This window comes from Mangifera indica, chromosome 9, assembly GCF_011075055.1.
Source record: "Mangifera indica cultivar Alphonso chromosome 9, CATAS_Mindica_2.1, whole genome shotgun sequence".
NCBI lineage: Eukaryota > Viridiplantae > Streptophyta > Magnoliopsida > Sapindales > Anacardiaceae > Mangifera > Mangifera indica.
In genome coordinates this window covers 14,785,106-14,809,031 of record NC_058145.1, presented here as the reverse complement: position 1 = coordinate 14,809,031, position 23,926 = coordinate 14,785,106, and the positions used below count along the sequence as shown (strand labels likewise).

Below are 23,926 nucleotides of genomic sequence, written 5' to 3'. Positions count from 1 at the left end.
TTTTAATAATCTATTTTTTATTAGTAATAATATGACAAAAATATATTTAAATTAATAATATAAAATTATTAAAGTAATATTTATTTTATTATAATTTTATCATTATTTATTAATTTTTATAATAAACATACTATTATTTTTAATTAATATAATAATTTCTATAATAAATATTTTAGAATAATTATACTTTATCATTTTTAGCATATTTAAGTAAAATAATATTTTTTTATTTTTTTATTATATCAAACTAAACACAATAATTATTTATATATATTATTTTATTTATAATATTTTTTATTTTATAATAAAATATCATACGAATCAAATTATTTTTAATCTTTTCAAATCAAAATCTTTATTACATCATTCATTTCTCCTCAATGCCCAACACTAAATTTCTCCCATTTTTAATTTTGCAAAGAAATTGTCGACAGTAGTTTAAAATAAAAAAAAGGTTAATGGATGATAGAGGCAAACATTCCATCCATAAAAATAAAATTAATAAAATTATATATATAATATACAATTTTTTATATAAACAATAATTTATTATCATATAATTAGATATTATTTTAAAATTATTTAATTATATTATATTATATTATTTACATATAATATTATTTAAAAAAATAATTATTTTATTTTTTTATTATCAGGAGAAGAGATAACAAACAAAAGTAAAACGTAACTAACATATCAACATATAGGCGGTCCACCATTTAACCAAAATTCACACAACCCAACCTTTCATATAGCCCACCTGATGCATACCCGGCCCATTTCGTTTCCTTCAAAAACAAATGCTTCCACAATCTCTTTCCATCTCTCTCCCCCACTCTCCTTTCTCTTCCTCCAATGGAGCCCTGGCTGGACGACTTAGCCGACGACCTCCAAAGCATTAGCTTCACCTCAACTAACACTACCACTACCGCTACAACAATTAACCGTAGCACCAGCTCTGGCTCCTCCGATGCTGCGGCACTCACGCCCACTCCCTCGGCGCACGGCTCTTTCTCTTCTAAACCCAAATCCAATCACTCCCTCTCCCTCTCCGACGTCCGCTTCTGTCTCCGCCTCGGCTCGGGAGACATCGGCGCCGTCTACTTGGCGGAGCTGAAGAAGAACATTGATGGTGCCACTATTAGTACCAATAACACCAGCGGACCCTTCGCGGCTAAAGTAATGGATAAGAAAGAACTTGCTTCTAGAAGCAAAGAAGGAAGAGCCAAGACCGAGAGGGAAATACTTGAACAGTTGGACCATCCGTTCTTGCCAACGCTTTATGCGAGTATAGACTCGCAGAAATGGCTCTGTTTGTTGACGGAGTTCTGCCCCGGCGGTGACCTCCACGTGCTCCGACAACGCCAGCCTAACAAACGCTTCGACGAATCTGCCGTAAGGTGCGCACACCACATTCTTTAATTTAATTTATTTCTATTTATTTACGTAAATATTAAATGAAGAGAGTATCGAGTGTTGACGGTGACGGATCGGGTCTGATTGTGATGTGGGGCTGATAACGTGGCGGAGCCAGCAGGGGTGTCAGGTGGGGAACCCACTAACTAAGGTCTTTGTCTCAGTGAACAGGATTCACGCTGCGTGTGTTTTGTTTTGTGAGTTTGACGTGCACTGGATCATTTCCGTTATGGTAGATTTTGGCTTGGGGAATTATTAGGTGTGAACGAGCTTATGCAACTGCATGGTCGTGAGTTGTTCAACCCCTGATAGGTTTGACTTTCTAGTTTAGTGCACTAATTACTAGGTTTCAAATGGCCGTACCAAAACAAATACAATTAACAATTGGGATTCGCATGAAATTTGCCCTAAGCTACGATGATATAAATGTCTTTGTAGAAAATAAAGAAAAACACGTGAAAGATCCCATGGAAAATAATTTACTTTAATCGACACTATTAAATGCCAATGTGTACGTAGATGAGATGAGTGGATGGTGATAAAAATTTAGGGAGGCCTGAACGCCACAGTAATGGGAATACATTGATAATTTGCAGTCCATAATGTAGCAATCATCAGGTTGTTCAATTAGGGGGTGGTTGAGTGATTAATGGCCCTAATAAAACTATAAAATTATTTTGTTTGCAGATGTAGATGAAGTTTGTGTGTGCATTGATAGAGGATTGGTAATTATAAACTTTAAGGAGGTTTTAATTTATAAGCAATGTCATGTGTAGTAATGTTATATACATTCATTTTTTACATACAAATATGTATTTATATAAATATAGATTGAATATTATTTTATTATTAATTTAAAATAATTTAATCATATTATGATATATTTATATAAATATATATTTATGTAAAAAAAATACGCACAAGTAATTTTATTGGTAATTTACATTTCAACTTGGGTTGGATTGAAAGACTTTGTATACCAAATTAATATCATTATTGGTGATTGAGTGGACGGCTGATGTTTATTCCTTGTTTGTTGTACTAAATTTATGTGGACGGATGAAAGTATTTTGCATGGGGCATCATAAAGTTGTTTTTAATGTCGTCAAAATAATGCTGGTGAGGGGTCATAGGAGTACATAACAAGAAAATGAATCATAATAATAATAACAACAGTCAAATCACTAGTTGGTCTAGAAAAAAGACTCACGAGTCATGGGTTTTTTTATTATTATTTTATGATGATGTTAATCTGTGGTAGCACGTGTTATCATCATAGTGTATCATTATAAAGGTTTTTTTTTTTCTCGACTTTTAAATTAATTTTTACCTTTTTAGCTAAAATGGATTTGTGGGAAGTGGGATCGATTCAACTGGTAGATCCAGTTGGGATTTTAAAACACTGGTTTAGGAAGAGCAAGATTATATTTCCTTTTTTATTTTCAGTTTTTGTTTTTGGTAATGGACAAAAATCAATGCAAATTTTGGGGTTCCCTTTTCTTTTGCCGGATTTATGGGGTTCCTGCTATGGATTCAATGTTTTTTTTTCCTCAAATTGGTTGCCCTTGTTTCTTTTTCTATCCTTACTGGGCCCTCTTTCTATATTTTGAAGTCTGATTTCCTAGAAAAATATTCAAGTCTTTGAAACAAAAAGATTAATATTTTCCCAATTATTTTATATAATAAAATTACGTATATCTATTTTAAATATATAATAATATATTATCTGTATATTTATTTATATACTTAAAAATAAATACACATGATATTACACTATTTTATATATGTCAACCCGTTTTAATTATTTCCAGATGATGTTATAAGTAGGAACACAATGGAAATTCTGTGGATCAGACTGTTTGACACAAGAGAGATGCGCACATGTCATGTGAATCCATCTGTTTTTTAAGTCCTAGTCTGCGAGAGTAATTGCAAAATGAAAATTTTAGTTGAAGTTCATAACAAACCTTCAATTAATGCTGTAGAAAGTGACCACGAAAGTGGTAAATAAATGCATTAATATAATGTTACACCAACCACTATACAAGTGAACATAGTTAATACCTATTCTGAGTCATGAATTATTTGTGCCTCGTCAGGTTCAATTGGTTATTTGGTGCCTCATATATTATATTGCCTTTAATTTTACTTTTCTAGGCACTTGTAGGAAACCCCACGTTGCACCTCCACTATTATGTACATAAATGCAAATATTTTTCTTTAGATATATCTCGTATTACGTAGGTCCTCTTGTTGCTAGCATTATGTGGTAGGAACTCGAAGCAAAATAATTTATTGTCTTTTAACATCTTTCCAAGATATGAAAATTTATAAATTAAGGTCTCCTGCTCTCAATTAATTTAGTTGGTTGAAATGTTTAATTAACTATTTAAAGTCTTCATCTCCTTTTGTCTCCAGATTCTATGCGTCTGAAGTGGTGGTAGCTCTAGAGTACCTTCACATGTTGGGGATTGTTTACCGTGATCTGAAGCCTGAAAATGTGCTTGTTCGATCAGACGGCCATATCATGCTTACTGATTTTGATCTGTCATTGAAATGTGATGATTCTACATCAAAGGCTCAAATCATTTCTGATCAAAACCCTCCAATGGCGCCCCCACAAAATGACTACTCTCTTGATCATCATCCTTTCACATCTACTTCATGCATTCTTCCGAACTGTATAGTTCCAGCTGTGTCATGCTTCCGCCCAAAACGTAGACGGAAAAAGAAGACAGGCAACCATGCTGGGCCCGAATTTGTAGCCGAGCCCATTGATGTGCGGTCCATGTCATTCGTAGGGACCCATGAGTATTTGGCACCAGAAATTGTCTCCGGAGAGGGGCACGGGAGTCCAGTGGATTGGTGGACATTAGGGATATTCATATTTGAACTGTTTTATGGGGTGACACCCTTTAGGGGTGTAGACCATGAACTAACACTAGCTAATATCGTTGCCCGAGCCCTTGAGTTTCCTAAGGAACCTGCCATACCAGCTTCTGCCAAGGACTTGATTCAACAACTTTTGATTAAGGATCCATCGAGGAGGTTAGGATCGACCAAGGGATCATCAGCAATCAAACACCATTCTTTTTTTCAAGGAGTGAATTGGGCATTGTTGAGATGTACACCCCCTCCATTTGTTCCCCCGCCCTTCAGTAGAGAAGTTGTATCAGATGAAAGTTGCCCCGAAACACCAGTTGAATATTTTTAGTCAAAGTAAAAATTAAAATGTTAATAAGCATAGAATTGCTTTCAATCCTTATTTCAATTGCATGTAATTGCGAACTCATCCTGGTCCAATCTGGGAATTATACTTGTTGAATTGAAAGCTGCATTTTTTTACAGCTGCACGGAGACAACTGTAAGAAGTGAAAGGTGAATGGATGACGGTGGGTATGAAAGAAAAAGACAGTGGTGCCGGCGGAGGTGGCGGCAATACATGGGGTTGGGTGGGCTTGCCCCCCCACCACGTGGAATTGTTGAGCTTATATTCAAACTGTGGGGCTGTCTTCCATAACACATTCCATCCTTGTTTTGTTGTTTTCATGCACAGCCTCACATGATGCTTGCTTGCTCCTTTTCATTCATTCAATCACATCAAGCCAAAACCTTTATCATTTTAATGGGCCTGTAAATTTAAAGTTAAACTGTCATTATCTTTCTGTTTTTTGTATAATCTTTTTTGTTTCATTTGTCTTCTTGTGTTAATATTTTAAAATGTTTTCTAAAAACACTTTATATTAGTTATTACTTATTTAATTTTGATTATTTGTATTTCAATTATATGCATTAATAAAACTCAAAATATTTTCATTGACCTGTCTAGGCCTAGAAGAACATAGAGGATGAGAGGGTTTTTTTTTTTTTCCTGCCATAATGTTTTCGGATAATATGTTAATATTATAAAATTAATGGTTAGAAAAATCTATTATACATTTTCTTAACCAAATGAATATTTGTATGAATATTAATTAAAATAACCAATTCTTAAAGGGTTAATACAAATATAATAAGTAACATTAACTCTATATCACTTTAATAAGTGAACTTAATTAAATATAATTTTGTCATCACCTTTAACCTTCTAATAACACCGTAAACTAATCTCAACCCTTTAGATAAAACCTTAATCTAAGGCTCTGTCTCTATTAATTTCTAATTCTCATTTATAGCATTTCACATAAAACACGTGAAATCAAATATTAAAGAGGATTAAATCTAAGTATTAAAATCAATCTTAACTCAAAATTTGGATATCTATTTGAAATGATTGTGTATTGTTTTTAAAACTTGATTAACTACCATTATACACAAAGAATTTGCTTGATTTTAATGGAAAATGGGCAACATCAGCTATGTTTCGATTGACTTTTGGTAGTTATGTATGTTACCTAGTTGTGTAACATACCTCATTTGGGTAAAATTTGAAGTGTAAAACTAAGATGACATAAATAGGTAAGTATAAAAAATTTATGTCAAAATAAGGTAAAAATAATTTTCGTGGTGATACAAAGAGGGTCAGGGAAAGAATTTCACACTTAAAGGGTTATTATAATTTTTCACTTGGAGTACCCACACATGAATCACATGAGATCTCATATATGAAATTGATCTGGCATATGCAAGGTAAATGTAAACATTTTATGCAAATATGGGGTATTGTAACTTGCCACTTGACATAGCCGAATGGAATTGCATAAAATCTTGGATAATAGCATGAATTGGTGCATGCATAAGTGTAAATATTTTGCAGAAGGATGGGGGAAAATGGGGTCAGTGCAATAATTTTATACCTAAGAAGAAGGGGTTATAATTTTCCACTTGGCATGCCCATAAACAAATCATGTAAAATCTCAAGTCAACTTACATTTTTTAGTTTTTATACTTTAAAGTAATTCATCTTATATAATTAATCTATTGTTGTTATAAATTTGATAAAACTGACTAATATCAATAAATTTAGAGATGTCAATTTCATATTTGGTACATGACAACCAATATAACTATCATCTTTGATCGAGTGTACCGATATATACTCTAATCATGCACGATTGTATATTATCCTACATTTAGAAAAATTTTATATTTCGAAATAAAAATGAGTAAAGTATCCTCATATTGCATGCATGGTTATGTATTGATATACATGATTGTATATATCACTTTAATAAAAACACATGTATAATTTTAATGAATATAATAAATAACTGAAATACCTTCTAGATGTAATCGTGGGTGTGACAAATAAACAAATTATATCTACTAGCATTTACATAAAGAGCTAGATTTACTAAAAATGTTGCCTCAAGTAAACAAAACTGTCCTCATCCATTGAATCCTTTTTACTCGTGAGCCCAAATTTGAATTGGGCTGAGATTGGCTTCGTCGTCCAGAAGCAGACTTTAGCTGACTGCAGACACAAGCTGCACTTGAACACAGTCCGCTCGATACTCGATTCAAAACCTATACTGTAGATTTCGAAACACAGTGCCTTTCTATCTTCGTTTTTCACTTTCCCGTCTTGGTAGAAAACCTAGAAACAAAATAACAACAATAAACGATGGAGGAACCTCAAAACGCCAATGGAAGTTCGATTGAAGGAGCAGAGGAGGATGCAGAGGCCGTCGTGGGGCCGGCACCGCCGCCTAAGGCCCGGGCCAAACGTCCTCTCCAGTTCGAGCAAGCTTATCTCGATTCCCTTCCCTCTGCTAACATGTATGCTTTTCACGGCCTTCTGTGTCATTTCTCTGTTTCAGGGTTTATGGTTTTCTTCAATTCTGTTTTTTTTTTTTTTTTTTGAATTAGCTCATTTTATCCTTGAGTGGTGCATTAAGTTGTTATTAAGGGTTTTTTTTTTTTTTTTAAAAAATTCGTATATGTATTAGAGAAGTGCTGTATTGTTGATTTTACCTTGTAATTTAGATAACGATTATGACTTTTAGAATGCAAGACATTTTTGGTGGGAGGCGTATCCCTATGATAAGTAAGGAAGAAAAAAAATTAAGCTTCATGAAGTGTAACCATTTCATTAAATCTTGCATTTTGATCTGCCCCCCTTTTGGCATACATCTGTATTCTTTGTTCTTGCTTTTGTGTATAAGGAACAGTACCAGTCAAAAAGTTAAAACCTAAGATTAAGCTTTTTTCGCACTATTATTTTCTTATAATTATTCATGGTGTTTGGGTAGCAATGACTCACATTTCATGACCTGATCAGTTTGGTGTTTTTGTGACAAAGTACCTTGTGTTGTTTTTATTCAATTACTAACCATTCTAGGTAGGAAATAACCAAAACCAATATATATATATAAAGCACCCTTCTATGGTAACAGACACTACTTAAAAGACTTTAATTTTCTAGTTTACCCTTCAAAGTGCAGATCTCATTAAGTAGTAGTGTGCTAATTCTTGAAGCTTTGTGCGACCTTGTCAGCCAAGTTTTTGGCACATCTTTACCGATAGCAGAAAGAAAGGCAAAAAGTACGGTCACTCAAAAAAAAAAAAGCTCAAAGCCAACTGTCTATGTAGTGTAATGCACACTCTTTTGTGTAAAATGTGGCTAAATGCAGTTGGAATATAAGAAATAGTGTCATTATTGTCCACCTTCATTTAATAAAGCCCTGATTACATTTCTTTCTACCAGACGTGTTGACATGTTTCTTTGTGGAAACTTTTTTGCCTCATGCACTACAGTTATATTCTATCATTCCATTTATGCTAGATTTCTCTCCAATGTCCAACCTCCATTGTCGTGGATGAAAAGTGGGGTGGATGTGGGGGAGGAGGCTTATGAACTCTTTTTTGGGCTTCTACTTTCATCTTCATTTTCTACTTCTGACTTTTCCTGTTGACTACGTTTATTTTTTCCTTATATTTTTTCTTATTTCATGAGCTTTTGCTCTAGACTTCATTTCTTTCGCTTCTGTTTTTCTTCTTGGGGTTCTAACTTGGGATTGCTTTCTTGTTTAAGTGCGCCCAGGCTCACTTTCCTTGTTATGTTTTTAAATTTAATGAATTACTACTGGAGATGCTTCCATTTTCCTATTGATTGTTTATTATTTCCTTTTAGATGATGCAACAAATGTAAAGTCTACATTATTAGAAATTGATGTGTTTTGCATTATTTTGATATATTTGTATTTCAGTGTAAGTGCTTGATAGTGGTTTGTTATTCGTTCTTTAATTTTGGGGAAAAGTTGTTTATAAACGTGGAAAAAGTTGTAAATGTAATAGAAAATGTCTTGTTCTTGATCATTATTTTGCAGGTATGAAAAAAGTTATATGCACCGTGATGTGGTTACACATGTTGCTGTGTCAACTGCAGATTTTTTCATAACTGGAAGTGCTGATGGTAAATTAACACAAGTTGTTATCTCTCTTGCATATATTGCTTGTGTATTTTAGTTCCTCATAGTTTTCCTTATTTCATTTGCATATGCTTTATGGTTTTTTCGTTACCAAGTTTTTGATCTGAACATTGGCGAATTTCTTCTACTTGTCTCAAGCCAGCTATGTTTGCCAATCTTGTGGGGAACACTTATTCATCTTACTGTTGCCATTTTTTTTTCTTTTTCTATTTTTTTTTGGGCAATAAAAGTACACTCTTACTTTCTTTCCTTCCTCTTGTTTTTAAAGAATGAGAGCATGATGTAGAAATAGCTAGGGCTTTTAAGTCATAATTAGCTCGTGTCAATTGTTTCAAAACAATGCTGGTGGATTGTCTTGTTAGTGTGCTTATGGGAAGTTATCATATAGGGAACTGGAATCGGAAATAAAGAGAAAGTATTTTATATACTCTTCTATACGCCAAAATTTCTAGAGGAATGGATTTTTCTAGTAATGTATCTATCATTAATATGCATCATTCTAATTTTTATGTGTATACCTTATTGTTCTGATATGTTTTTCGCACCTCCAGCATGTCATCTATCTATTTTCTTAAAGTGAAAGCCCTATATGCTGTGTGCACAACTATGCACCATTAAAGTAGTTTTGTTTGTATGTTAATTCATTGATGTGGCTGTGCAACTTTAAGATTTGTGAGCTTTGCATGGGCAGCAAACATTATCAAATGTAATTTTTAGTGTTCCCAATTAACTTATCAATAGATTCCTCCAATTTAAAGGAATCTATTGATATTAAATCCAAACATAGATAATAAATAGGTCGGTAGATTTTTTATGCCACAAACAGAATCCTGGTAGTGTTCCCCCAATTACATGTTTTCCTCCACCAAATACATCCTAAGTTGCAATTTTTAGAGTGATGTTGATGATTCTCTATAATGGCAATACTGTTATAGCTGGGATATTCTGTTGATTTCTCTATGGTTAGATTAAGTAGATGAAAAATTATCTATTCTATGCATTTAACTTATTTTTGTTATTTAAACCAGGGCATTTGAAATTTTGGAAGAAGAAAGGCGTTGGCGTTGAGTTTGCAAAGCATTTTAGATCGCACCTTGGCCCAATTGAAGGCCTAGCGGTGAGCTCTACTGCCTTCCGTATACTATTATGCAAACTGATCTTGTGGTTGTGGTGCTCAGCCTATTCCTTGGTAGTTGCTTAGATATGCACTTTCACTCTTTCGATCTTGGAGATAGTGATAGTATCATTTCTTATTGTAAAGTGTTATATCTCTTTGATTGCATGTTCATGACTATCAGTGCCAGTCATAGTTTGTCAGATCGCTTTTCTAAAATTTATAAGTGCAAGTCTTAATGGCATTCTATAGGGCAAGCTTGGGTTCCATCAGTAATGTTTTTATTTTTTATTTTTTTACGTAATTCTATGAATATGCACATTCATCCTCTTGTTCTCATTGATTTAGTTTATTTGCAAAAAGGGTTTTGTGGATGTGACCCTGGACGGCAATTTTCAATTGTGTTCATTTGCTTATGGTTCTTAGTTGAGGCAACACATTCAAGGGTTTTTCTTCTGGTTATATTTTATGCTATTCTCTGTTGTCATTTTTTCCTCTATTGTCCATTTTTTCTTCATTTCAGCAGTCATTAACCATGTTTGGTTCAACTATGCAGGTTAGTGTTGATGGCTTGCTTTGCTGTACCATTTCTAATGATCATTCTGTGAAGATATATGATGTTGTTAACTATGACATGATGGTCATGATTCGCCTTCCATTTATTCCTGGTGCTGTTGAGTGGGTGTATAAACAAGGGGATGTCAAAGCTAGACTTGCCATCAGTGATAGAAACTCCTCATTTGTGCATATATATGATGCTCGAGCTGATTCAAATGAGCCAATTATTTCTAAAGAGGTATCCACTGCAGGGAAGCTAAATGATGAAGTCTTGCAGATCAGTAACTGTGATAATATATGTCAGTCTCTCACTTTTTCTTTTTTGAAGATTTTCCTGCTAAACCATTTTTTTTTCCAGATACACAGGGGGCCAGTAAAAGTAATGCGATATAATCCTGTCTTTGACACTGTGATATCTGCTGATGCTCAGGGGATCATTGAATACTGGAGTCCTACTACACTTCAGTTCCCAGAGAGCGAGTATGTGTTTGTATACAATTTATGTGATTTAGTGTAAGGACTATATGACAATGTTTTAGGCCTTCATTATCGTTTAGTTTGCATGCTGATGTATTTACTTTATTCCTTAGCAGGCAAAAATACAGAGATAGTTTGGTTGCTGACCAAAGCTTTTTAATACTAGATTGATATCTGCTTTCCTTGCTATAACTATTTCCAGTATTGCACTGTGGATCCTTGTGATGCTCTTATACTGTTGTGATCTCGTGGATGCTTGATCTGTAACTCCTTTCTGTCTAGATGACATCCTGCATACATGTTGGAATATAATGTTGATACTGTTGAAATTTATAATTTCATTGTTAGATGCACCTGATTTTTCCCAGTCAATTAATTGCAGAGGATTTGTGATGTCTGCAGGGTGAATTTTAGATTGAAAAGCGATACTAATCTTTTTGAAATTGTAAAATGCAAGACAAGTGTTTCTGCTATTGAGGTAATGTATATATACTGTGCCAGAAGATTACATTTTATAAATGAATTCTTTTTTTCTTTTATTTATTTATTTTTTTGGGGTTGGGGGGGGGGGGGGGGGGGGGGAAGGGAGTTTTCTCTGACGCCTTTAATGAATGAATCTAGTATTTTAATTTAGCTTTGTGTGGCTTAATCATTTTACAAGTGAGTCAACGTTGAGGCTTGATGGTTATAAAAGTTCTTTACTGTGAAAACTATCATCTGGCCTTTCAGGTGAGCCCTGATGGTAAGCAGTTTTCCATCACATCGCCTGATCGTAGGATACGTGTATTTTGGTTCAGAACTGGCAAACTTAGAAGAGTTTACGATGAATCACTAGAGGTATATCAATTTGATGTGAAATTGTAGTATGAATATTTTATCCTTTGAACCCAATGGAGATGGTTAACCATCTTTTTCTCATTAGGTGGCCCAAGATCTCCAAAGAAGTGATGCTCCTTTATACCGACTGGACGCTATTGATTTTGGGAGAAGAATGGCTGTTGAAAAGGAAATTGAGAAAACAGAAAGCGCACCACCACCCAATGCAATTTTCGATGAAAGCTCTAATTTCCTGATATATGCAACCCTCCTTGGGATAAAAGTAATGCATATTGCTCCATTTTTATTAGGCTATAGATATGCTTGGTCTTAGTGTTTAGTTGTCTTAGCAACACCAATCATAGTCTTTATGGTTTTTTTATTATATTCTTATTTCTTTCCTGATATTTATATCTGATAGGTAGTAAATTTACACATGAATAAAGTGGCCCGGATCCTTGGGAAGGTGGAGAACAATGATAGGTTCTTGAGGATTGCCTTGTATCAAGGTGATCGAAGTAGTAAAAAGGTTAGAAAGATCCCAGCAGCTGCAGCAAATGTCAATGAGAGCAAGGAGCCTTTAACAGATCCTACTCTACTGTGCTGTGCTTTCAAGAAGCATAGAATCTATTTATTTAGGTAAGAAAGTACTTTGCTCAACTATACTGTTTGCAAAATGGTTTCTGAATTTTGTTATATTCTAGGTGTGTTCTAGTGATGCTTCCAACAATCATTTACATACAGATTGTGATAATTAATCAATTATTAAGTGAAATAAACAAAAATCAGAACCACAAAAAGTTTTACATCCTGTACTTTCATTCTATAGGGCACATCAAGTGAGGTCATCTATGATTTTGTTAGGGACCTCCATGATTCATTTATTTGTCATCAATCTTCTTACAACTCCAAAATGGAATTTATCTGGTATATGTTACCCTGAAAGGCAATCAAAACTTCCAATGTTGTCAGAATTATTCACTGAAATGTTGTTAGGTCTAATTTTATTTGAACATTAATGGTAAGATTAGCTTAGTTTACTAGATCTAAATTGTCTTTGTTTCAAAAATTCTGCACCACTATGAGGGTTTGCATTTGTTTTTGATGAATTGTTGAAGAATTATTTTTTAATGCCAAATTTTTACCCAAATTATGGTTGCTACAGTCGGAGAGAACCGGAGGAACCTGAAGATGCAACCAAGGGAAGGGATGTATTTAATGAGAAGCCTCCTCCTGATGAACTTTTGGCTGTGTCAGATATAGGAAAGGCAGTCACAACATCTCTTCCTGACAATGTGGTGAGTTTGATTTTCATTATTTATCTGGATGTTATCAAAAACCAGAAATCCAGACTTGGTTGTAACTCTTATGTACCAGTTAAATTAAAGAGTGTCACAGTTTCAGAAAATATGCTTTTGTGTGCATGAGCTAAAATTTCTTTTATAACATTAAGAGTCCATTACAGGAATTCTTTTGAAACTATGTGGTTTTAATCTCTCACTTGAGGATAGGACACTGGAAAGAGAAAGAGAAGCAAGTAATTCAAAAGCTGTCACAAACAGTAACCTTTTTTGAAAATTAACACGACTCCAAGCAGATAATAAATTCTTTTATGAGTCTAATTTGTGGTACTCAAATTGGTACTCATCATAAGTGCTTATGGTTTTATTGTTTTTTTCCATATTAACTAGTACTTTAGTATGGAAGTCCTATGACTTAGATGAGACATTCCTGGAGGTTAGTTTATTGTGTAGATTTAGTCCTAAAAATCACTTTTTAAGCATATGAAGCATAAATAAATTTTATTGCTTTTTGTATGTAATAATGCGCAGAATGAGTTGCCTGCTGTTTTTCTATTAAGTGCTATCGTTGGAACATTTGATAGGCTGCTCATGACATTTTTGTGATTATTTCTCTGTTTTCCTAGATTTTGCATACAACAATGGGTGACATTCATATGAAACTTTATCCAGAAGAATGCCCAAAAACCGTGGAGAACTTTACAACACACTGCCGAAATGGCTATTATGATAATCTCATTTTTCACCGTGTCATTAAAGGCTTCATGGTTCAGACCGGAGATCCTTTGGGAGATGGCACTGGTGGGCAGTCTATCTGGGGAAGGGAATTTGAAGATGAGTTTCACAAAAGGTAATAATCTTTATAAATTAGCATGATAATATATCACATTGGTGGCACTCATTTTACACAATACTTAGTGCCAATTTCTTGAAGAAACTTGTTCTCAGAGGTTTTTTCTTTTTTGATCTGCATAGCAAGCAAAGGTTACGAGTTCCTTGTTTCTAATTTGCAGTTCAACTACTAACATACTCTACTTCTTACTGGTTTCCACGTCTTATCTCTCCGGTCTTAATTATGTTATTATTTGCTATAAATTGTTATCTAGCATTTTTTTCTTTATGTACAATGACTAATTAGATGAAACACTTGATTATTTGCAGCTTGCGACATGACAGACCTTTCACAGTTTCAATGGCAAATGCAGGGCCAAACACAAATGGTTCTCAGTTCTTTATCACCACTGTGGCTACTCCTTGGCTGGACAATAAGCACACTGTTTTTGGTAGAGTTATAAAAGGCATGGATGTTGTACAGGTATTATTTGTGTACTTGCACTTGAGTAGCTTCTCACAAAGATAGACTCGTCTATAATATATGTTTCACGTATTGGCACTACTGGACCATGTATATCTAGAAAATTCTCTGGTAATCTTCCTATCAAAAGTAAACCCAAGAGAGATATATTGTTGTCTGCTATATTTTCTTTTGATATATCATAGAATAACCAACAATGGAAATTCTTTTTACTGTTGTCAGGCTATTGAGAAAGTGAAGACAGACAAGACAGACAAGCCATATCAAGATGTAAAGATCCTAAACGTGACTGTCCCCAAGTTATAGGCATTGTTTTCTGTCGAGTTTACGATGTGTATATACATGGTTGGAGGTGTTGGCTGCCAAAACAAAAACATTTTTTGAAAAGAGTAGCATAGAGGGATTGAGGAAGAAATCTTAACAATACTTGTTTTACAGTTGTTTACTAGTTTTTGTTGGTTGAATTGAGATGTTATATTCAATCAAGTTTTCTTTCTTGTATTTTTAACCATATTATCAAGTTCAATTATTATTTGTTAGGTAAGCTTATGCTTTTTGACTTTAAAAAAAAATTGTTTGTCAGAAAACTTGTTTCTATGGAAATATGATTTTTTTTTTTTAATAATCAAGGGCAAGCGTTGGAATGTTTTATTTAAATTGAAGTTTTTATATTGCTTTCTCAACATTCAATGTGAGAAAAATACTATGATGTATTAAAAGAAAAAAAAAATATTTGAAATTGGTTAAAATAATTAGAATTTCCCATAGATAAATGGAAGTTCAACCAAATTATCTCTTAAAAATTTCAATTTCTTATTTGGGTGGTTGTAGAATTGCTATATTTTATATTATATAATATAATTTTTTAAAATAAAATAATAAAAAATTTTAATTATCATATTATTATCTTATAAATATCATAAATATTTTTACAATTTTAAAATTTATTATTTATATTTTTATTACATTATTTTTTTTAAAAATATATTAATTTGTATTGATAATATATATCATATATTTTAAAATATGTATTATTTTTAATATATATTATAAGATATCGTATTAATTTAATAATAATGAGTGTATTATGTAAATCATAAAATTAATTTTGAAATATTGTTAATCCTTATCATTTTGTGTTTGAAACACCTTTTTCGCCATTCGAGTTATCCTGAGGGCAGGGTGAGTCACATTTTTCATAATTTGGCAATATAATAAATTTAAGAGTAAACATTTTTTGGTAAGTTTTTAACACTAAACATTGAACAATTCTTTGTCTTAAAAACTGAAAGCGCGTGCAGGGACAATGCGAGTGGAATATATTGATGGAGATAGTTACAGTCCTACCTGTCAAGGTAATAATGTTACTATGTGTGGCTTCTATTGCCAAATGGAGACCTAACTGCCAGATTTGAGAATCATCGTTTGCTTACACTTTAACGCTCAATCTTTCTCTGCATAATAATGACAAAGGTTTCGTGTGTTTTTCATATTTCCTCTTGTTTTATTGAATTATCCTCCCCCCCCTAGGTTTGGTCCAATGACCTTCTACACCTACTGAATATATAAAACACACTTTTTAACTCAAAACCTAAATTTGTAAGTGGAAAACTAACCATGGAAAGGTATAAGAGTAGTTAATATTTCCAAATGAAGATGGTTGTTGTTACAACGATGGAAAAGAAGGATAAAATCAATGGTTTGAGGAGAGAGAGAGAGGAGAATGCTAAAACGAGTGAAAAGAAAGAATGACCAAATGTTATAGGGTTGGAGAGAGTGGCATAATATACCACGAGTGGAGTTAGTAAATAATGAAGTTGATTTGTGAGTTGGGAGATGACAACAAAGGTCTCGTAACAGTAAAAAAAGACATGTGACCTAATCTTTAACCATGACAACCTTGTTTTCAATTGAAAATATGTCAAAAATCTCACTTATCAAGGTGCAATCTTGAATTATAAATTTGTAACTATTTTCATTGTCATTGACAAATCTAAGTGCAATTCAAATATGAATTACAACAATCACAATTCTATCTATTTTAGACCATATCTTCCTCATTTTTAACTTTTCCATTATCTATTCTCAAATTAATCAAGTCAAAATCGAAATTTTACATAAATTATTCAAAACACGCAAGTCATTTTCACTTATTTTAATTGCAATTTAATGTTAAGAGTAAAATCTAAAAATACGCTCATGAATAAATGTATTTCAATCATTATACATGTCTCAAAATAATTAACAAATAAGGGTGAATAATAAAGGTAATTACAGTCTCCGCATCTATGTCCAAGTCCAATTTCATCTAACGAGTTAGGTTTTGGGTATAAAATGTAATTTTTTCATTTACTGGGTGGAGAATGTTCTCAGGCCAAACTAAGGTGCGAAATGAAAATTCCTATTGTTTTATTCTCAGCCTGTCTGCCCATCGGTTACTTATTCTCACTGCCATTTTGCTTTAAAGCCCTCAGTTTCTCTTTCTCTTTTGTGCTTATTTTCATCCTCACTTCTGTTCTTTCCCATTTCAACAAAGGAAAAAGGTTAACACAATGGCCGGAACTAGCCATGAACAACGTGTCTTGAGCTACCTTTATGAGCAGGTGGTCATCATTTCAATACTTCACCTTCACCCTGACCTACCACCTCTTATTTATATATCACCATACTACGTTTATCTTTTTCTTCTAAGATTTTTATTGTTTTGCGGTCTTTTTCATGGATTTTCATTTTGAGTTTTTGGTTTGTGATGTTGGAAGGTTGTTATGATATATGGGTGAGAAAGACATATTTATCAAACAGTAGTACAGTACCTAATTTTTTTTTTCTTTGTTTTGATGAACTTTGCTGCAGAAGATATGGTTTTGCATTAATGCATGTTCATTTTATGAGACAATCAAGCCTGTAATTCAACTTTTGCTGCTTATTATGGCATTAGTTTCATGGTTTGATTTCTCTGGATTCTGCTTTGTCTGGTTGTTTTTGTTTGTTGTGTTAAGAAATCACCATAAACCAACTTTTGTGTGGCATTCATTTCTCTGTATCAGGAACTTGGATATATACATATGCAATATAAACATGACACACTGAGGATAAATTTAAGAGCATTCTTTCCATATAATGTTAATGGATTTTTATTCTGACTTAGCTATTGTCACTTGCAGGGTATTCTGGATCATAATTTTGAGAATGTCAGAAGATCTGAAGCTCAAGGGAATCCTAGGGTTTTTACTGACGTGGTCATTAAGTTCATGAAAGAAGTTGATGTTATCATGGAAGAAACAATCGAGCTCGTGTACTTTCAAAATTGTGTATCTTTTTTGGTGTCTTGAGGTCATTGTAAGTAAATATTCTTCCTGATTTTCTCATAACGATTGTTGTATTTCATCTATTATCAGGAATGAACCCGAACTGAACTATGAGACTTTAAGTACCCATCTTCATCAGCTCCAAGGGAGAAGTGCGAGGTAATATTTTCATATTACAATCTAAATAATGGAACTTTGATAGGTATCGATTGGTTATTTAATCCTTTTGCCTGCAATTAATTGAGAAATTTCTATTTTATCATCTGCATGGGATCTAATGCATATCCCAAATGATCGAAGGCATTCAATGATAAAATATTAGTTGTGTGTTTGCACAGCATGTGCTAAAGGTTTCTAAACATGTAACATTTTATAGATCATGGCAAAATTAAGTACCTGTCAAGATATATAGTATTGATATATATATGCACGCGATGGATGTAACGCGTGATATACAATCACAATATTTGAAACACACAATAATAGTAGCGCGTGGGACACATTGACAAAAATATTGGAAGCAATAATTTATAATTAATACTCTTTGAATACAAGTTTCAAAGTTTTCAGTTTTAATTGATCTTGGAACTTAATTATCCAAACTACATGAGATTAGCTCCTTAAATTCTTGGTTGCATGACTCTATCTGGGCAGTATTCAATTAATTGAGTTAATAAAGATATATTCACCTCATAACAAGTCAACATTGTTCTCATGGTGCTTTTGATATGATTTTTTCTAGAAATGATATATACACACACACACACACACACACACACTTTGCTCTTAGTACTAGTTGGTTGCTAATACTTGATACTAACTCTTTCTTATGACTTAAGTAAGTTAAAATTTATGTTGATCAAATGTAGATGTCACAAAGCAATTTGTTCTAAGGCATGGTTTAAGCTAGTAAAAGACATTGTCTAGATATAAATTAATCTAAAAAAACTGATTAACTATAATCAATGATATGAGGTCATTTCTGAATTTGATGCATTAATTAGATGTATATATCTAGCTTGTTTGGGGCCCTTGCTATTTTTCTTGCCTAGTAGATTCTTCATTGTTTAATTCCATTACACTAGCAATGGCACATTGATACATAATTCCTGCCTTTGAAATTGCAGCATTGGTGGTTGTCGGATGGCTGCAGCTTGTCGTAACTCTCGACAAGCTATCAATGCCCGGGACAAGGCAAGGTAAGAAGTGTCTCTCTTATGAGCAAGCTTTTTAAAAGTAGATTAACATGATTGTTGTATGTTGAGCCAATTTGAGCATTAATTTTTCTTCTGATAAATTTTCCTGATATATGTTGTGTATGCTATTAGGTGTCTAGAAACTGTTGAACAGGTTAAACAAGAATACCATACTCTCCGTAGCGCCTTCAAATATATTGTGGGGGTAATATGCTTCTATCATTTCTTTTATGTGTATATAAACATAGAGAATCCATCCAAATCCAATCACTCAGTATAAGACTAGTACACATGTTTAGCCAAATGAATATACCCTAGCACTTGAATTCATCTTAAAATTTCTCTTTTTAATATTTGAGCAACTTATACAGGTAGCAAGATATATCCTGGCACAGGAGGTGCCTAACATGCCCAATGAGAATCAGGGGAATGGCGCATAGAGATGTGCTTGAAATGGAATGAGGGACATGGCTATATCAATAAAGGGAATTAATTAAAGCTATGGTTATTTGAATAAATTAAGGAGATGGAATTTGTTTGAGTATATCTTTGTTTTGTCTTTGTGTTTGTGTCTGAACATCATTAGTGCTTTTGTTGCACAATGTGTTTGAAGCTCTTATCAAGTATGCAGGCTCCTTCAATAGAAGGACTTTCAAGTACTATTTACCTGTGTTGAGATGCCATATATTATAAGTCAAGAAATTTAGATTTAAATGTTTTTTGTTTCTTCTTTTTAACAATTAAATTTTGTGTTTGCAAGTTTTGGAAGCCTTAAAAATGTGTTTAACAGTTCTTAAACAAAATTTTGAAAACAAAAGAGTGATTAATTTGTTATAATCTTTAATATAAATGTTATTTTGATTAATAGGGAGAAAGTCAAAAAAGAAATGTTTTTTTTTTTTCAATTTTAACTTATAAAGATTTTTATCTAATTTGAATATTAATTATAATTATAATTATATAATTTTTGTTGGGAGACACTAGCTTCTTTCTAGGTTCGTGTCTTGAAATTTTAGTAATTATCTAGAAAAAACAATGTTATGAAAATAGATAAAATTTCGAATAGAAAATATTTTATTATTAATAATATTATAAAAAAGTTATAAAAATTAAAAAAATAGTGTTTTTCAAGTGAAACATAATTTAAAAATTTTGTACAACTAGTCATACTATGTTTTTTATGGTTAATGTGACCATTGAAATATGTTAATAGAGAATTTCTTCCAGCTGAGTATTAGAATGTTGATAAATATGGTACAATTAAGGTTAAATTTGAGTCAAATTGAGTTCGAATTCGATTTGATTTGCATAAAATTAAGCTCAAACTCAAAACTTGAGTTCAAGCTTGAATCGAGTTTTTAACTAATTCATTATTAAAATGATGTCATTTTAATATATATTGGTCAAAACGATGTCGTTTTATATCAAAAATTTTAGTTCGTGAGCTTGACAAGCTAAATACTCCAAGTTTGAGTTCGAAAATATTGAAATTTTAAGTTCAAGCTCAAGTTCAAATTTATTTGAGTTTAACTTATTTCGAACTATTTAAATCGAGTTTAAACTCAAACCCGGTTTGAATCTAACTCTAGATATAATAATATCTATCGAGATTCATTTGTTTAACCTAAAATATCAATATTTCTTTATATATATAAAAAATTAAAAATATCAGCCATCCATACAAAATTATCAAAATTCAAAAAAGAAAACTTCATTTATGTTTTTAATAAATAACATAGTTTAATATAACGGTGGTTCATATAAGAAATATGAAATAAAATATCCGTTAAAACATTAAAATAATTAATAGTAATGATATTAAAGTTAATAAAAATATTAAAATATTAAAATTTTTAAAGACAAAATCTAGATTCGAATCTCACCCACACTTGAAATTGGCAGTGATGGCAGTAGGATAATCTCAAATTAATTTTCCATTTTTACATTATATGAAGCATCAGAAGAATTTTGGCAACATAATGAATTATTAATTTAACAGTAAACATTTTTTTGGTAAGTAATTTAACTGTAAACATTGACCAATACTTTGTCTTAAAAATTGGAAGCGCGTGCAGTGACAATGCGAGTGGAATACAGTTATGAAAATGGTTATAGTCCTTACCTGTCTAAGTTATAATATTACTATGTACAGCTTCTACGTGGTAACATCTCCTCCTTCATTTTGCTTTAAATCCTCCTCCGTTCTTCTTCTTCTTCATTTCTAACTCTCATTTTCTCATTTTCCTTTGTTTTTCTTTTCATCCTACCTTCTCTTCTTTCCGTTTCAGCAAAGGAAAAAGGTTAACACAATGGTGGGTGTTGGACAACTTCCCGGGAACTTCCTTCGCCTCTTGCATGACCAGGTGGTCATCATTTCACAACTTCACCTTCAACCTTATTTACCACCTCTTATATCACCACTCTACGTTTATCTTTCTCCCTTAAGATTTTTATTGTTTTGCAGTCTATTTTATGGATTTGCATTTTGTGTTTTTGATTTGGAATGTTGGAAGTTTGTATAGTTGTTATTATATATGTGTAAGAAAGACATATTTATCAAACAGTTGTACAGTGGCTTACTTTTCTTTTTTTCTCTGGATTCTGCTCTGTTTGGTTGTTTTTGTTTGTTGTGTTAAGAAATCACCATCAATCAACTCTGTTAAATCCTGTTCAAAAGTAGTTTATCCAAACTGTAACAGTATGCAACTTTTATGTGGCTTTCATTTCTCTATATCAGGAACTCGGATATGCACTTATGCAATATACACATGACCCATTAAGGATAAATTTAAGAGCATTCTTCTCATTTAATGTTAATGGATTGTTATTCTGACTTAGTTATTGTTACTTGCAGGGTATTCTGGATCATAATTTTGAGAATGTTAGGAGGACTCAGGCTCAAGGGAATCATCTGGTTCTAAGCGAAGTGCTCACTATGTTCATCTATCATATCGATGTTTCAATGACAGAAACAACCAGACTCATGTACTTATAAAATTGTGCACCTTTTTTGGTGTCTTAATTCATTCTAAGTAAATTTTTCTATTGATTTTCTCATGATGATTGTTGTATTTCATCTATCTTCAGGACTGAACCCGAACTGGACTATGAAACTTTAGCTGACTATCTTCAGATGCTCCAAGGAAAGAGCGCAAGGTAATGTCTTCAAATTACAATATGAATAATGGGACTTTGATCAGTATCTGACTGTTTACTTCATCCTTTTGGATGCAATTAATTGTGAAACTTCTGTTTTATCTCTATGCATGGAATTTGATACATATCCGAAATGATTAGAAGCATTCAATGATAAATTATTCCTTGTGTGTTTGCATGTGCTGTAGGTTTCGAAACATGTAGTAGCTAAGGGAAAATCACTTATTTGTATGCATTTGCATGAATTAGTTACTACTAATTGCATGTAATATTATGTATATTACGAGAAAGTGAAGATTTTGTCAACATATATAGTATTGATATGCATATGTATATGATCGATGTAGCGCGTGGTATACATTCACAATATTTGAAACACGCACTAGTAATAACGTGTGGTATACATTCACAATATTTGAAGCACGCACTAGTAGTATCGCGTGGTCTACATTCACAAAAATGTTGGAAACAATCTTTTATAACTAATACTTTTTTAGTACAAGTTTTAAAGCTTTTTAGTTTTAATTGATCTTGGAATTTAATTATAATAACTACTTGCAATCAGCTCCTCGAAATCTTGGTTGTTTGGCTCTATCTGGACAATATCTAATAAATTAAGTTAATAGTCAACATTTGATGCCTCTTTTTTGGAGTCTATTGTTCTTATGATGTTTTCAACATGATTTTTTTGCTCCTAACGATGTTTCAGAAATGATATATATGTACTTTGTTCTTAGTATTAGTTGCTAATACTTGATGCCAACTCTCTCTTGTGGCTTAATAAAGTTGAAATTCCATGTTGACACAATGTGGATGCCACAAAGCAATATGTTCTAAAACACGGTTGAAGCTGGTAAAAGACATATCCTATATAGAAATTAATCTCAAATTGATTGATTATAATCGATTATTTGAAGTTCTTTCTAAATTTGATGCATTAATTAGATGTATATATATCTAGCTAGTTTGGCTCCTCTGCCCTCTTGCTTGCCTAATAGATCCTACACTGTTTAATTCCATTTGAAACTACAGCATTGGTGGTTGCTTGATGGCTGCGGCTTGTCGTGAAGTTAGACAAGCTATTGATGCCAGAGACAAGGCAAGGTAAGAAGTGTCTTTGTCTCGTGAGCAAACTTCTTCACATTAGAGTAATATGGAGATAAATACAGACTTTTATATTGTATTTATTTTTCCTAATCCTCTTGTTAAACTTGATTTCTCTGATAATTTTCCTAATATATGTTATGTGTATGTTGTTAGGTGCCTAGAGACTTTTGAACTGGTTAAGCAAGAGTACCTAACTCTCAAGAATATTTTGCTGGTAATATGCTTTTATCAGTTCTTTTATGTATATATGAACATGGGGAATCCATTCAATCACTTGTTTCTCTCCTTGTCGATAATTTTGTAAAACATAAGGATAGTTTAAATTAGGAAATACACATGTTTAGCGAAATGAATATATCTTGATACTTGAATTCATCCAACAATTTCTTTTTGATGTTTGAGCAATTAACACAGCTGGAGAGATGTGCCATGGCTTATGAGAATTGGAGGGATGGCGCAGGGGGAGCTGCTTGAAATGGAATTTAAGGACAAGTTTATATGAATAAATGGAATTAAAGTCATGGTTTGTTTGAGGATCTTTTTGCTTTATGTTTGTGTCTGAAGAACATCAGTAGTGCCTTTGTTGCGCAGTGTGTTTGAACCTCCTTTTAAATATGCAGGCTCCTTCAACAGAAGGACTTTAAAGTACTTTTTTACATGTTGTGTTGAGATGCTATATCTTATAAATCAAGTAATTTAGTTTTACATGTTTGTTTAACAGAAATGTCTTGTGTAGGTAATCAAAGAAACTAAAAGATGATTGAAATTAGAGAATTGAAAATCCCTTATAAA

At 32.6% G+C, this 23,926-nt stretch overlaps 4 protein-coding genes across 5 annotated transcripts; all 4 read left to right on the top strand.

Annotated features, from left to right (window-relative positions):
- Nucleotides 1-804: 804 nt before the first annotated feature.
- On the top strand, nt 805-4,763 carry LOC123224739 (serine/threonine-protein kinase D6PKL2). Its single transcript, XM_044648438.1, has 2 exons — nt 805-1,400; nt 3,835-4,763. Exons 1-2 carry the CDS (start codon nt 856-858, stop codon nt 4,628-4,630), a joined length of 1,341 nt encoding a protein of 446 aa, XP_044504373.1. The 5' UTR covers nt 805-855; the 3' UTR covers nt 4,631-4,763.
- A 2,042-nt stretch (nt 4,764-6,805) lies between these two features.
- On the top strand, nt 6,806-14,911 carry LOC123226524 (peptidyl-prolyl cis-trans isomerase CYP71). The gene is made up of 13 exons (XM_044651049.1): nt 6,806-7,134; nt 8,685-8,770; nt 9,815-9,903; nt 10,457-10,696; nt 10,817-10,938; nt 11,338-11,413; nt 11,665-11,772; nt 11,858-12,034; nt 12,173-12,390; nt 12,917-13,049; nt 13,679-13,902; nt 14,214-14,367; nt 14,590-14,911. Exons 1-13 carry the CDS (start codon nt 6,980-6,982, stop codon nt 14,671-14,673), a joined length of 1,866 nt encoding a protein of 621 aa, XP_044506984.1. The 5' UTR covers nt 6,806-6,979; the 3' UTR covers nt 14,674-14,911.
- Nucleotides 14,912-16,842: 1,931 nt separating this feature from the next.
- On the top strand, nt 16,843-19,585 carry LOC123224703 (histidine-containing phosphotransfer protein 5-like). Of its 2 annotated transcripts, none has more exons than XM_044648395.1 (6): nt 16,843-16,970; nt 17,532-17,662; nt 17,766-17,834; nt 18,803-18,874; nt 19,004-19,076; nt 19,243-19,585. In XM_044648395.1, the coding sequence occupies exons 1-6, from the start codon at nt 16,920-16,922 to the stop codon at nt 19,309-19,311; spliced, it is 465 nt and encodes a 154-aa protein (XP_044504330.1). In that variant the 5' UTR covers nt 16,843-16,919; the 3' UTR covers nt 19,312-19,585. The 2 variants fall into 2 exon arrangements, with proteins under 2 accessions (XP_044504330.1, XP_044504331.1); XM_044648396.1 differs by lacking the exon at nt 16,843-16,970 and adding an exon at nt 17,059-17,143.
- A 1,467-nt stretch (nt 19,586-21,052) lies between these two features.
- Nucleotides 21,053-23,782, top strand: LOC123226526 (histidine-containing phosphotransfer protein 1-like). The gene is made up of 6 exons (XM_044651051.1): nt 21,053-21,234; nt 21,726-21,856; nt 21,959-22,027; nt 23,060-23,131; nt 23,288-23,348; nt 23,549-23,782. Exons 1-6 carry the CDS (start codon nt 21,181-21,183, stop codon nt 23,606-23,608), a joined length of 447 nt encoding a protein of 148 aa, XP_044506986.1. The 5' UTR covers nt 21,053-21,180; the 3' UTR covers nt 23,609-23,782.
- Nucleotides 23,783-23,926: the final 144 nt, after the last annotated feature.

Excerpts from the sequence above, each read along its gene's own strand:
- LOC123224739 (XM_044648438.1), top strand. The coding sequence starts at position 856 with ATGGAGCCCTGGCTGGACGACTTAGCCGACGACCTCCAAAGCATTAGC. Across the intron at positions 1,401-3,834 it reads TTCGACGAATCTGCCGTAAG|ATTCTATGCGTCTGAAGTGG; the intron begins GTGCGCACACCA and ends TTTTGTCTCCAG.
- LOC123226524 (XM_044651049.1), top strand. The coding sequence starts at position 6,980 with ATGGAGGAACCTCAAAACGCCAATGGAAGTTCGATTGAAGGAGCAGAG. Across the intron at positions 11,414-11,664 it reads CAAGTGTTTCTGCTATTGAG|GTGAGCCCTGATGGTAAGCA; the intron begins GTAATGTATATA and ends CTGGCCTTTCAG. Across the intron at positions 12,035-12,172 it reads CAACCCTCCTTGGGATAAAA|GTAGTAAATTTACACATGAA; the intron begins GTAATGCATATT and ends TATATCTGATAG.
- LOC123224703 (XM_044648395.1), top strand. The coding sequence starts at position 16,920 with ATGGCCGGAACTAGCCATGAACAACGTGTCTTGAGCTACCTTTATGAG. Across the intron at positions 18,875-19,003 it reads AATGCCCGGGACAAGGCAAG|GTGTCTAGAAACTGTTGAAC; the intron begins GTAAGAAGTGTC and ends GTATGCTATTAG. Across the intron at positions 19,077-19,242 it reads CCTTCAAATATATTGTGGGG|GTAGCAAGATATATCCTGGC; the intron begins GTAATATGCTTC and ends CAACTTATACAG.
- LOC123226526 (XM_044651051.1), top strand. The coding sequence starts at position 21,181 with ATGGTGGGTGTTGGACAACTTCCCGGGAACTTCCTTCGCCTCTTGCAT. Across the intron at positions 21,235-21,725 it reads TTCGCCTCTTGCATGACCAG|GGTATTCTGGATCATAATTT; the intron begins GTGGTCATCATT and ends TGTTACTTGCAG. Across the intron at positions 23,349-23,548 it reads CTCTCAAGAATATTTTGCTG|CTGGAGAGATGTGCCATGGC; the intron begins GTAATATGCTTT and ends CAATTAACACAG.